The 15,336-nt window shown below is 36.4% G+C and overlaps 1 protein-coding gene across 6 annotated transcripts in view; it reads left to right on the top strand.

Moving 5' to 3' along the window:
- The window catches only part of ptprk (protein tyrosine phosphatase receptor type K), a 656,369-nt gene that overhangs the window by 611,286 nt on the left and 29,747 nt on the right, over positions 1-15,336 (top strand). For all 6 annotated transcript variants that reach the window (XM_059981530.1, XM_059981528.1, XM_059981529.1 and 3 more), the window contains 3 exons: positions 87-123; positions 5,226-5,323; positions 7,248-7,364. In XM_059981530.1, the coding sequence (XP_059837513.1) occupies positions 87-123; positions 5,226-5,323; positions 7,248-7,364 (252 nt within the window). The remainder of the gene's footprint in view (positions 1-86; positions 124-5,225; positions 5,324-7,247; positions 7,365-15,336) is intronic.

The raw sequence follows: 15,336 nt of genomic DNA, 5'->3' as shown, positions 1-15,336 counted from the left end.
ATGGACTTTACACTGGTACATTTCTCCAGACCAATCCTTTCTTCAGATGATCTGATTGTGTGAAATATTTTTTTTATCATTTTTAGGGATACCACAGGCCAAGTCATTACATAGCTACACAAGGTAACAATTTTTACATTAAGTAATGCATAACTTGTATGTCGTTGGGATTCTGAAAATAATTGCATTGAATACAGTTTCTGTGACCTAATATGTCTTCAGTTATGCTGGAGGAATGATTTGAAGTATTTTTCTCTTCAAAGTCTTAAACCTCGGTAAGGTAGTGATTCATGATAACCTATAAATATTGACATGAGGCCAGAGATTAAGTTAACAACCATGCTCTTATTTATTGCACACTGCTGTTCAGACATTTTTAAATTATATAAAACTTACAGCTTTTATTATATTAAAGAAGGAAAGTATAAAGTTATTATGCTGCGGTAGTCGTCATCCAACATGTAGTCATGCTGCATGTTGACATGATAATTAAGAAATTGTACTGATGAACAGTAATGGACTTGGTACTGATCCCTGCAATATGCTGCGGTAGTCATCATACAACATCACCCTGCGATGATGCAGAGGCATTACAGTCACTCCCAATCTTTAGCTCTTTCTCAGATGCCTTTTGAATGTTGTAATTGTACTCCCCACCAACACATTTCACATACCACCATATCTGCGTGAAAAATGTTGCCCCTCAGGTCTCTGTTAAATCCTTCCCCTTTCGCCTGAAATGTATGCTGTCTAGTTTTTAGACTCCCCTACCCTAGTGAAGACAGTGACTATTCGCCTTGTCTATGTCTTTCATGATTTTATATACATCTTTATCAGGTCATCCCTCAGCTGTGTCTGCTCAAGGGGAAAAAAGTTCCAGTCGATCGTCTCTCCTTATAATTTAAGCCCACAAATCCCAGCAACATCCTTGTGAACCTTTCCTGAACCATTTCTGGATCAGTGATATCCTTTCTAGGTGACCAGAAATGCACATAATAGACAATGTGGTTTCACTGACGTACAATTGTAACATGGAAGTCCCAACTCTTCTATTTAACATTCTGGCCAATTGACAAACAAGGCAAGCTCCTCCTTCATCCCATCTACCCTTGTCACCACTGTCAAGGGACTGTGTACTTGTATGCCAAGGTCTCTCTGTTCTAGAACACTCTTCAGGGGCCCCTCCTTTTACTGTGTAAATCCTTCCCTGGTTTAACTCGCCAAATGCAACACTTAACACATTTCCAAATTAAACTGCAGCTGCCATTCCTTAGCCCATTTTCCCACTTGATCTAGATTCTGTTGTAATCATAAATAATCTTCTTCAGTACTACCAATTTTTGTATCTTCCACAGACTTATTCATCATGACAACTACATTCTCATCTAAATTGTTAATGTAGTTGACATGATAATTAAGAAATTGTACTGATGGACTTGATACTGATCCCTGTGACACACCACTGGTCTCAAAACTCCACTCTGAAAATCAAACTTCCACTACCATCTGCTGACCCCTTTCACCAAGCCAAGTTTGTATGTAATTGACTAGCTCGCCGTTTGCTCTACCTGCTGGAACGGTCAGCCATGTAGAACCTTGTCAATGGCTTTGCTGAAGCCCATGCCCTACTCTAGTCAATTCTCTTTACAACCTATTCAAAAAATTCTCAGTCAGATTTGGGAGACCTTTACTCAAGTCCTAGCTCTCAGAAACCTCTCCAATAACTTTCCTACCACTAATGTTAGGCTCACCATCCTACAGTTTTCTGGCCTGACCTTGCATCCTTCTTAAAAAAAAGGCACAACATTAACCAACCTCCAGTCTTCTAGTACCTTATCTAGGGCTATAGGCAATATTATATCTACCCCACGGCCCCAACAGTTTTTTTTCTCCTTTCCTGCCATGTCTTAGGATACACTTGGTGAACCTCAGGTCTTTATCCACTTTAAGACCACAAGTACCCCCTCTTTTATAATGTAGGGTATTTGCAGTACATCAGTTCCTTATATCTTCTGTGGATCACATTCACCTTTAAGGGGTCTCATTTTCTCTCTAGATACCCTTTTACTCTTAATATACGTGCAGTCTCTTGACATTCCTCTTTACCTAGTCTAACAAAGTTATCTTGTCCACATCTTGCCCTCCCATTTCCCTCATTGGGGTGTTGGGCTGGAGACATATCTAGTCAAATAGGTGTAAGGCGCCCCTTCGCTCTGCTAGCCTGCAGATCACCCTTGGGAAAGGTGTAGCACCGCTTATTTCATCTCCCCCCCCCCCCCCCCCCAACCCCGATGAGGTTCAAGTGAAGTCATGGGAGCAGGTGGTGGATGGTCGTATGAGCAGCTGTGTGTATCTCAATTCTTCATTATGCGACCACTGACGCCAGCCAGGCAGACAATCTTTGAAGAGTACTGACACTGACTGGGGTCTCCCAACTTGTGAAGACACTGTCCAAAAGAAGGCAACAGCAAACCACTTCTGTAGAAAAATTTGTCCAGAACAAGGTCACGGAAAGACCATGATCGCCTACATCATACAACATGGCACATAATGATGATGTGTCCCTACATCCCATATACTCAAGGATTTGTGACTCCTTGGTTAGGGTGGGATATATGCAGTAAGTGAGGAGTGTTAATGATCAGAGGTACCGTGGGGTTCAAGGCACAGTTCCCTGAAAGTGGCAAAGCATGGCAGATGTAGTGTGACGAAGTTTGGGGCATAGAATAAACAAGCTTGAATGTTTAAAGCATGGAAACAACGTCTGTTTGCCACACTGTAAGGAGGATGTGATTATGCTTGAGGTGGTGCACAGGAAATGCATCTGGATTTTGCTTGCTTGGTGGACTTCAGTTTTGGGAAGAGATTTCATTGGCTGGGTTTGCTTTCCGTGGGGCAGAGGAGGATGAGAGGTGACTTGATGGAGGTCTATAAAATTACGAAAAGCAAGGATAAGAAAGCATGGGTTTAAGGGGAGAAGAAGGGTTTTAAAGAGGATCTGAGGAGAATTTTTTTTACAGTGGTTGATATTTGGAAGATACTGCTGGGAGGGTGGTGAGGTTGGGAGCTGTTGGAATCAGGTACAATCACAATCGTAATATTGGAAATTGCAATTTGTGTGGATGGGCAAAATGGTTGGCATGGGTGTGGTGGATGAAGGGCTTGTTTCCTGTAACGTACAACTCTGATTCTATAATGGATTATAAAGTTCCACATCAGACCACAGGACTAATAGAGCTGGCATTGACCTGATGACCTGAATGGCCTGCTCTTGTATCATTAGAGGCCTGTACTGGGCAGCAAAGTGACACCACAGCTAGCGCTGCTGTCCTGCAGCTTCAGCGATTCAGAATTGACCTTGCTTACTTTCTGTGTAGAATTTACGCACTCTCACTGTAACCACATGAATTTTCTTCACATGCTCCGGTTCTTCCCACATTACAAAGGTATTCTGACAAGTAAATTGCCCCGAGTCGTAGGTTGACAGGAAAATTGAGGAGGGAGTTGTGGATTTAATGAGAAAATAGCTAACAGGGAACTGAGGGGTGTAGTGCAACAGATGACACTGCTCTGCAGTGAATTGGCAGATACTCGACGAGTTGTATTTTCACCCTGTTGTAGGAAGTACATGAAATGCTTTATTTCTGTTAAAGTAATTGTTTTAAATGTTTAAATGTTTTTCTTTACAGATTTAAAATGCTTTTAAGTGTTGGGGGCATCTAGGAACCTTCAAAATCATTGATATGTTATATATGGCATATCTTGGTTGGCTGTCAGATATTTTCCTGTTACTTTGAAGTCAGGTTTTATATTAGTCCACCCGTATAATAGCACTGTGTCATGCAAAGCTGTGGTGCAAATCCATCTTCAGACTCACCACAAGAGTACACGAAGGCAGCTTGCTGTCGATTGCACATCCTGGCTCAGTACTGTGCACGGAGTATAAAAGACAGCTATATCAAGCCAAGCCAATTCCAAATTAAAAATTATTAGTCCCAGTAATCATGGGCAACTTACTTTATGTACAATTATAAAATTAACTTCGAATCTATTGTGTTTGGTCCACTTGTACACGCCCATCATTCTGGGGTTGGCCAACTCCCTTGGTTCAGCACATTCTGAATCTGCAGTAGAGATCTATACTAATTAATTCCAACTAAGATCTAAAATTAACTGGGATGTGCCGATCTAAAGCTAATTAACCTACCAGTGCATGTAACAGTGCTTCTGATTTTATTTTTTTCTGTCTGTTTATTTATTTTTTTATTCAGCAATAGAGGGCAGAATACGCCCTTACGGCTCTTTGAGCCACACCCCCCACAACCGCAATTTAACCTTAACCTAATCAATTTACAATGACCAATTAACCTACTAACCAGTACATCTTTGCACTGCAGGAGAAAACCAGAGTGCCCAGGGATGATGTACAAACCTCTTGACTTGAACAGCATTGCTGCCATGGTGTCACGGTTTAATATAAAACTTAGTGGCTCTTTGTTACAGAAAGTCCTCAGTGCCCTTCATTGACATGTGGAGTGTCTATACTTATAAACAGTTCTCCTGCTCAGAGAAAGATGATCTGGACATTTTCTGTGGTCAGGTTTTACTGTGATCTGGCACCAATGAGCAGAAAGTTTCACTTTCAATTAACATTTAATGAACGTTACAGGGCATGGTAATGCAAGTTGAATACTTTGGGCAGAAATTTATTGAAATAAGCTTCAATGTTCAAAATGCTTTGATAATTTTTGTGTATTTGCATTTATTATTATTATTACTTTCCAATGTAAGTGTGCTTTAAGAAACAGCTGAATAACATATGTGAAAAAACTTGTGATACCAGAAATTTTTGAGGCAGTAAATTATTTCTCACATTACATAAATAAAAGGGCAGCAGGGTAGTGTAGTGGTTAGCACCATCACTTCATACCAATCAGGTGTAAATCCTGCCGCTGTCCAAAAGGAGTTTGAACATTCTCCCCTCGACAGCGTGGGTTTCCTCCTTCCGCTCCAGTTTCTTCCTGCATTCCAAAGATGTATGGTTTGGTTAGGATTGGTAAATTATGGGCCTGCTATATTGGTGTCAGAAACATGGCAACACTGGCCCCAGCACAATCCTTGCTGATTCGAGTTGGTGCAAATGACACATTTCACTGCATGTTTCATTGTACATGTGACAAATAAAGCTAATCGTTTAACTAACTTTCTCTCATTCTATTCTCTAGGGCCAGTACATGACACTGTCTATGACTTCTGGAGAATGGTCTGGCAAGAACAATCAGTTTGTATCGTTATGGTCACAAATCTGGTGGAAGTTGGAAGAGTAAGTCTAGTTTTGGTGGTGAGATCGTATATGCCAATATTTTGGAGCACGTAAAATCTGAGAAAAGAATTTTTTTTAAAGTGGCAGATGCTAGAAACCTGACAAATATTAACTCTACTTCTCTTTCTATGGATGTTGTTTGATGTGCTGAGTATTCACTAGTTTAAAGTCCAGAGTGTGTTTTGCACAAGGCAAAGCTTCCACTGCTTGCTGTACTTGGATTTTATCGCTCCTTAAAATATATGTAAGTCAAGTAACATTCTCTGGCCATTAGTGGTTACACTTATTAGACTAGGATGATGTGCACCCGATTCCATCTCTAATTTCACTCAAAATTGTCTTTCACCCTTAACACATAGCCTTCCATATGAAATACAGAAAAATTAGAATACTATCAATATTACTACAGTACTATAAAACTGTGTATTAGTTTCTAATAGTTATAGGAGAAATTCATCCAGTGTATGCTGTCATCTTCTTTTGATTGACTGTAAATTAACAAAGTCAGCACAGACACCTAGTACAGATAATAGACAGCCTTTATACAATGCCTTCTATCATTGCATCCTTCGAGTTGTCATTTCCATTGTAACATTCAAGATAATTGTTGATACCTTCAAATTCTTCCAAGACTCCCATCCCTTTCACAGGCTTCCTCTCCTTGGTAACTTCATAAAGTTTTCAAGGAGAATTTACTTTGAAGGAGATGGCTCAAGAAACGAGCTCATTTTATTTGATTGGGTCCACCTGACACTGTGTAGTATATTTGTGAACTGATGATGTTGGAAATCCAGAGCAATACATACAAGAATGCTAGAGGAACTCAGCGAGTCGGGCAGCATCTGCGGAAGAGAATAAACAGTCGCTGTTTCAGGCCGAGACACCTAACATCAAATCAGACTATTTCAGAGAATGTTTATTGCAGTGCCATTTGTAACAATGGCTAAAGGTCTCGTGGGCCTCTTTGCAGAATTTTAGATGGTGACAAGGAAGTGTACAGGGGTGAGATAAATCAGCTGGTTGAATGGTGTTGTAACAATAACCTTGTAGTCAACATCACTAAAACCAAGGAATTGATTGTGGACTTCAGGAAGAGGAAATTGAGGGAAGACAGACCAGTTCTCATCAAGGGATCAGCTGTGGAAAGAGTGAGCAGTTTCAAGTTCCTGGGTATCAACATCTATCCTGGTCCAATTACAAAGAATGCACAACAGCAGCTATATTTCATTAGGAATTTGAGGAGACTGGGTGTGTTACCCAAGGCACTCCCAAGTTTCTACCAGTGTACCACAGAGAGCATTCTAACTGGAGAGGCCACCGCAAAGGACCAGAAAAAAATGCAAGAAGTTGTAAACTCAGCCAGATCCATCATGGGCAATAGCCTCTCCAGTATCCAGGACACCATCGAAAGGTGATGCTTGAAGAAGGACCCCCTTCTTGTTGCTACTATCAAGGAGGAGGTAGAGGAGCTTGAAGACATACGCTCAAAGTTTCAGCAACTCCTTCTTCCCCTCTGCCATCAGATTTATGAATGGATAATGGACCCATGAACAATACCATACTATATTTTGCTCTCTTTTTGCATTAGTTTTTAATATATATAGTAATTTCTAGCTTTTTAAATTATTATGTATTGCTGCTGTAAAACAACAAATTTCACTGCATATGCCAATGATATTAAATCTGATTCTTTTCAACTATTTCTGTAAAAACTTTGGCTAATTGGGTGAAATGTTCCAGTGCCCGATGTGTCCCAATTAACCAGAATCCACTGTATTTTCTTGCCCTTTTAGTGTTCCAGCAAAGATAATGCAAAGCAATTCCGTTTTAATTGCTTGTCTATAATAGATATTTCAGTTATCACTATAAAACTAGGATCATTTCCCATTCCTAATCTTTTGATTTTTAAAAATTTAAATCCTAGGTCAAGTGTTACAAATATTGGCCAGATGATAGTGAAGTTTATGCAGATTTCAAAGTTACATTCGTGGAAGAGGAGCCTCTTGCAGAATATGTTGTTCGAACATTTACATTGGAAAGGGTAAGTTCATTTATCAACCCTAACTTCCTCACTTTGTTTCTTTACAGTACTTACCTGATGTAATGATTTTTAGGAGAAGTGGTATTCAGTCAGATTGATTGTTCAAATTATGTTTTACCCTCATTACTTAACCCACACAAACCGGAAAAATCTGCAGTTAAAATAATCAGGCATTTACTTGTTGGACTGGAAAATAAATTAATGGACAAAGTAGGAGATCATAGAAAATTCAATTTCATGCTAATGCACGTGGCTGTACAATATATTAAACACTAATCTGTGGATGCTGAGCAGCCAACAGCAAGTGTGCTTTCAAGTCAGCAGTGTGCGTTCGGCACCAATTGGGTGTTATATTTCTGTGACAACTTAATTGGCGACTGCTAAATATGCATTAATCACTGGTTATTTAACCTCCAAAAAAGGAATGAGCCAATATTCCTTTAAGATATTTATAGCAAAAATAAAGATGGTTATGATATTACTTGTGAACAATTTAATCATATTTTAATTACCGAGAAGCCATATTTAAAAGCCAAAATGTTACATATGAAGTTTTAGGAGTTTGGAATAAATTAGCTAAATTCAAATAGAATTGCTAGGATTAACTCTTCTTTCTTTTCTTTTTCAATCTTTTTATTAAGTTTCATATATAAAAAAAAACATAATAATGAATAGGTTATAAGTGCAATAGACTTGAAATTAAATTAATAATAAGATAACAATATCCTATTAAAATATCAACAGAAAAAAGTACATTAATCAATCAAGCCTATAATAATTATATATGAAAAAAAATAAAAAAATAAGAATAATCATCAAAAGAAAAAAAATTTAAAAATACAAGAAAAAATATATATTGAGAAAAAAAAACACTAAACTAAACTAACATGGGCAATAATAACAGTTTATATGTATATGATAGTGTCAAAAACTCCGGAACTCCATACCAGAACAAGAATAAACAGAGAGAAGGTCTGGAAGAGGCCAAATTAATTCATATGAAAATGTCGAATGAACGGTCCCCAAGTTTCTTCAAATTTAATTGATGAGTCAAAAATAGCGCTTCTAATTTTTTCCAAGCTCAGATAAGAAATAGTTTGAGAGAACCACTGAAACGTGGTAGGAGGATTTACTTCTTTCCAATTTTGTAATATAGACCTTCTGGCCTTTAATGTTACAAAGGCGATCATTCGTCTAATTGAAGGGGAAAACTGATTACCATCCTCATTTGGTATACCAAAAATTGCAGTAATAAAATGAGGTTGTAAATCGATATTCCAAATTGAGGAAATGGTAGCAAATATGTCCTTCCAATAGTTATATAAGGTGGGACATGACCAAAACATGTGGGTCAATGAGGCCACATCTGAATGACATCTGTCACATTGAGGGTTAATATGAGAATAGAATCGAGCAAGCTTATCTTTAGACATATGAGCTCTATGTACAATTTTAAATTGTATTAAAGCATGTTTAGCACATACAGAAGAAGAATTAACCATTTATAAAAAATTTTCCCGTTTTTCTGTTGATATATTATATTGAAGTTCTTTTTCCCATTCTTGTTTAATTCTACCTGATATTTCTGGTTGTATCTTCATAATCATATTATAAATAAATCCCTTCTGACAAGGATTTAAGGTAAAAATCAAATCTTAAAAATCCATTGAAGTTGAATTGGGGAAGGATGGTAGAACTTTATGTAAAAAATTTCTGATTTGTAAATATCTAAAAAAATTAGATTTAGGTAACTTAAATTTGTTGGACAGTTGGTCGAAAGACATCAAACTACCTTCAAAAAAAAGATCATGAAAACATATTATACCTTTCCTTTTCCATTTGCTAAAGGCTTGATCTGTCAAAGAAGGTTTGAAAAAAAAATTAAGTAAAATAGGGTTATCAAGAACAAAGTTTTTCAGAGTAAAAAACTTACGAAATTGAAACCAAATTCATAATGTATGTTTGACAACAGGGTTGGATATCTGTTTATTGAATTTAACTAAATCAGCAGGAAGAGAAGAACCAAGAACGGAGAATAGAGAATATCCCTGTGCCTCATTGCATTCTAAATTTACCCACTGTGGGCACAATGGTGAATCCAAATCTAATTTCCAATATATTAAGTTACGAATATTATTCGCCCAATAGTAAAATCTAAAGTTAGGTAAAGCTAAACCACCATCTTTTTTAGATTTTTGTAATTGCCTTTTACTTAACCTGGAGTTCTTATTTTGCCACACAAATGAGGAAATTTTTGAATCAATGTTATCAAAAAAAGATTTAGGAATAAAAATTGGTAAAGCTTGAAATAAATATAAAAATTTCGGTAAAATCATCATTTTAATAGCATTAATCCGACCAACTAATGATAAGGATAAGTGAGACCATCTTGTAGTAAGTTGTTGAATTTGATGGAGCATAGGTAAAAAATTCAGTCTAAATAAATCTTTATATTTCTTGGTAATTTTTATACCTAAATAATAAAGTTATCAGTAACAACTTTAAATGGTATCCTGTCATTCAATAAAGTTTGCACATTTAAAGGGAATAAATCACTCTTATCCAAGTTTAGTTTATAACCAGAAAAACTACCAAATTGAGCCAACAAGGATAAAATAGCGGGAATAGACCTGTCAGGATCAGAAATATATAACAACAAGTCATCAGCATAAAGTGATAACTTGTATAACTTCTCATTACGGGTAATACCAAAAATATTAGGAGATTCACGAATAGCAATGGCTAAAGGTTCTAATGCAATATTAAATAATAAAGGACTTAAGGGACAACCTTGTCTCATACCACGAGATAATTGAAAAAAAGAGGATCTGTAATTATTTGTAAGAACAGAAGCAACAGGTTTATAATATATTAGTTTGATCCATGATATAAAATTAGGACTAAAATTAAAATATCTCAAAGCGTTAAATAAATATGTCCATTCAACTCTATCAAAAGCTTTTTCAGCATCTAATGAAATAACACATTCTGGGATTGTGGGTGATGAAGTATAAATTATATTAATCAATTTTCTAACATTGAAAAAGGAATACCAATTCCTAATAAAACCAGTTTGGTCTTCTGAAATAATCTGTGATAGTACCTTTTCTAACCTAATAGCTAAAATTTTTGTAAGAATCTTAGAGTCTACATTTAATAGTGATATAGGGCAATAAGATGCACATAAAGTAGGATCCTTATCTTTTTTAAGAATTAGAGAGATAGTAGCTTCGTAAAAAGATTGAGGTAATCTCTTCTTAGCAAATGCATCATGAAAGATTTCACATAACCAAGGGGAAAGCAAAGAAGAAAAAGTTTTAAAAAATTCTATAATATAACCATCAGGACCAGGAGCTTTCCCTGAATTCATTGATGAGATAGCCTCTCCTATTTCGGCCATAGAGATAGGAGCATCGAACAAGCTACGATCTTCATCTGTCAGTTTGGGAATATTCAAATTGTTAAAAAAATTATCCATCATGGACAGATCACCGTCAAATTCTGATTGATATAAAGATTTATAAAAATCTTGAAAAGTGTTATTGATTTCTTTATGATCAGTAGTTAGATTACCATCTTGTTTATGAATTTTAATAATTTGTCACTTAGTCGAAATAGCTTTTAATTGGTTAGCTAACAATTTACCAGTTCGATCACTATGGATATAAAATTGAGCCCTGGTCCTAATTAATTGATTCTCAATTGAAGAAGATAATAATAAGCTATGCTCCATTTGAAGCTCAACTCTCTTCTTATAAAGTTCTTTGGTAGGAGTCACGGAATAAATCTTATCAATTTCTTTAATTTTATCCACTAATAAAGCAATATCTAAATATCTTTGTTTTCTTTTACCAACGGAATATGAGATAATTTGTCCACGGATAAAAGCCTTAAAAGAGTCCCAAAGTATTCCTCTGTCAATCACTTCAGTATAGTTTGTTGAGAAAAACAAGTCAATTTGCTGTTTTATGTAGGTGATAAATTCTGGATCTTGAAGCAAAGTAGCGTTAAGTCTCCAAGATCTAGTATTATTGGAAAAGTCCGAAATCTTGATAGATAACTTCAAAGGTGCATGATCCGAAATAGTAATAGAATCATATTTACAATCAGTAACATCCGTTAATAAATGATGATCAATAAGGAATGTGAAAAAAACGAAAATTCTTTATCTTTAGGGTTCAAAAACTGCCATATTTCAGTAATTCCCGAATCAACCATAAAAGAATTAGTAAGTAAGGCTGATCTATTCGGAAGAATTCGGATAGGTTTAGATCTATCCATCAAAGGATTCAGACAACAATAGAAATCTCCACCCATTATCAACATATATTCATTTAGATTAGGAAGGGAAGTAAATAAACGTTTAAAAAATTCAGGGCAGTCAAAGTTCGGAGCATAAATATTAACTAGAACCACTTTTCGATTAAAAAGTGAACCAGTTATCAACAAAAATCTGCCCTGTGGATCAGAAATAATTTCATGATGTGTAAACGAAATTGAGGGGTCTATAAAAATAGACACACCCCTAATTTTGGCGGTACAATTCGAGTGAAATTGTTGACCCTTCCAGAACCTAAAAAAACGTTGATTATCCTCCCTCCTAATATGGGTCTCCTGTGCAAAAATAATATTAACATTTATTCTATGGAATACTTTAAATATTTTTTTACGTTTAATCGGATTATTTAAACCATTAGTATTCCAAGAGATAAAGTTAATAGACTTATCCATCATGCCAATATTAGTTGTATATATCATAAAAGGTTAAAAAGACAGATAACCAATAATTCAGGAAGAAGGAAAAATGATTCAGGAGCAACCGGAGAACATGACACCTCAACAATATTAATAATTTAAAGTCAGCCCATAAACTAAAAGCAAAAAAATAAAAAGCAAAAGCGTGAAAAAAGATCCCTACCCCCTCCCCCAACCCCTCGAAAAAGAGCCAAACGGCAGGCGCACAAACTAATACTAATATTACCCCCATTTTCAAGATGGCAACTTCATGAAAAGAAAGAAAAGAGAAACTATATAACACCCAGATATAAACACAGGGTTGTAAAAAGAAAGAATATATATCAATCAAAATGAAAAAATAATATAAAAAAGCAAAAAATCATTAATAAAAAAAAGGATAACCATTGAAGTTTAAAATAGTGTAATATGCCTTTAAAAAAAGATTCCATATTCAAATATAAGAAAATGACGTTTCAAAAACAGAGACTTAAGGGAAGAAGAAACGACATTTTGAAAGGACCATATTACAGAATATAAATGTAAATTCGCCAATCTTTTTTTTTTAAAAAAAAGGTCATCAAAATAAGATTAAAAAAGGTTCAATAACCACTACAATATATATTAAAAAAAGGTCCAAAAATTCAAAACATTCGTCCCATTCTCAAATACAGGCAAATAAACGCTTACGGAAAGCAAAGTCTTATGGGAAAAAGAAACGACATCTTAAAAAATAAATCATTATTACAAAGTCTTAACATGTATATCTAATCCAGAGGAAAAAAACTTAATTAAGAAAAAAGACATTATAGTAAAATTAAAAGAGCATCTGTAAATCATGATAATAAAAAAAAAACCAGGTCTACAGACCAAAGTAAAAAGCTATACCGCAGCTTCATAAGTTAAAGCCTAAAAATGGAATGGCGTCTTCTCTCCAAAAATTCTTCAACATAACACATAGTTCAAATTGTACTAGAAGACCGATATTCTTCAACGAATTTCTTCGCTTCTTCCGGAGTATTAAAGAAGCGCTGACTGTCATCACTCAACGTAATTCTGAGATTCACTGGGTATCTTAAAGCTTGTTTAAGTCCAATCGAATGAATCTCTGCCATCACCGGTTTAAAAGCGATTCTCGCCCTCATCACCTCGAATGAATAATCTTCAACAATACGAAAGTTGTTGCTTCTGTGAGAAATCATACCTTTCTGACGAGCTAATCGAATTAAAAGCTCTTTCTCCCGAGGATAATGGAGACGGACAATCACAGCTCGTGGCTTGTCTCTTGCAGCAAAAAATCTCGAAACTTTGTGGGCACGATCAATAGTAGGTTTAGCCTGCAAAGCGTCCTCGCCAAAAATTTCCCACAATAAGTTAGAGAAATATTCAGTTAGGTCACCAGACTCAACATTTTCGGGAAATCCAATAATACGCAAGTTCTGTCTGCGAGATCGATTTTCAAGATCGGTGATTTTAAACTTATTCTGCTCCACTATTTTAGCGGTCGACCGTACCTTCTCCTCCAACGTTTCGATTGTATGTATTTTTTCACAAATTATCTTGTCAAGAGCCGCAAACTTTTCTTAATGCCATTCAATAACTGCTGCCTGCGATTGAAGCTTGATATCAAATGATTTAACGACTTCTTCAAGCTCAGACATTTTCGCAGTAAGTTTGTTTTCCAGACTTGCAAGTTTAGTATCCAGTTTAGTATCCAGAAGACTGGAGATTGCATCGAGAGATATAGGGTCTTTAGACGATTTCTTAGGTACAGACATTTTAAGTTTGAAAAAATTAAATCAAGTATTATTTTTAAAAAGAAATAAATTGTAAATATCAACCCATGTAATTAAGTACGAAAAGATTTGATTAAAGGGTGATTATAGCTTAAAAAATGAAGAGCGCCTAAAAGGCAGATGTCTACGTCGCCATCTTGAAACTCCACCCCCCCCCCCCCCCCCAGGATTAACTCTTAAAGGCCTGAAGAATGCATGAAGATGGATAGATTGGATAGTTAAGGGAACCTCTTGTTTTCACATCTTCAGAAAAAATGTCTTGGTTTCACACAATGGGCGAGGAGAAAACACTGTAGGACCACAGGTTTGAAACCCTCTAGAATGGGAGGAAGGGTCAGTGAACCACTAGTTATAATATTACTGCTAAGATGCGCAGGTCAGGCTTTTTTAAAAAACTGAGTTTAAAGTCTAGGTATGTCAGTGGTAAAACCTCTGAGGTGTTAGCCATTTCTTGCTACTTGTCTGAAAGATCAAGAGAAGTAGCTAAGGCGGTTCTCCAGACATGAAATCTTCATGTTGGGTGGTCATTCATTGACTCTGTGATAGTTACTATTCCATAGATCTGTTGAAAATGCCCACAAGAAAATGAATCTCGGGGCAGTATATGGTGACATATATGTACTTTAATAATAAAATTTACTTTGAACTTTATGAACCTTAGTTTCAGGGATTGATCTTTCAAGAGGAGCAGTGGTATGTTGTCCACAAAAACTAAGCATAGCTGACACAACAGAACTATTGGGATTCTCCTTGACTTCACTGAGTTTAGGAATCTTGAACCAGGAAGGAAGTGGCTCGGCTAGCAGAGCTGCTGCCTCATAGCTCAAGAAACTAAGGTTCAATCCTGACGTAGGATCCTCCCTGTATGAAGTTTGCACACTCTCCTTGTGATCGCATGGGTTTTATTCTAGATGTTCTAGTCTACACTTGTGTCCCAAAGTTGTGCAGTTTAGTAGGTTAATTTGCCACTATAATTGTTGGGTTGAGTTCTTCTCCAGTGCTGCCAATTCATTTGCATCACAATACAAGGAGACATCGTTGCTGTGCTGTTAATTTGTGGTGTGTCCTCCAAATGCTTGGCTTTAAGTACTTACCAATCAGCTGATTGGTCATCATTGCAGAAACTCAGTTGTGACCTGGGGAGGAGGTCTCATTGCTGATTGGTTGTAGGGCGAACTCTGTCCTTTGTGGTCTGGAATTTTGCCCACACAGACTTATAAATAGGATGGAGGTGTATATATCTGTTTACAGAATTGGTCCTGGAAAACCATGCTTCCAGAAAATCTCTTGCATGCTCAGTCTTTGCTTGCACCATGACTTTCAGTGATGCCCAGTCCAGTTTGTGCCCTTCTTGATATTCATGAGCAGAGGCTAGGGGGAGTTGGTCATGGCACTCAACAGCCAGTCGATGTTCATGGATAAGGATAAGCATTCAGGAAATG

The sequence above is a fragment of the Hypanus sabinus genome, chromosome 10 (assembly GCF_030144855.1).
Source record: "Hypanus sabinus isolate sHypSab1 chromosome 10, sHypSab1.hap1, whole genome shotgun sequence".
Lineage (NCBI taxonomy): Eukaryota > Metazoa > Chordata > Chondrichthyes > Myliobatiformes > Dasyatidae > Hypanus > Hypanus sabinus.
Note: the sequence above shows the minus strand (reverse complement) of the source record. Positions and strands in the feature narration are given on the sequence as shown.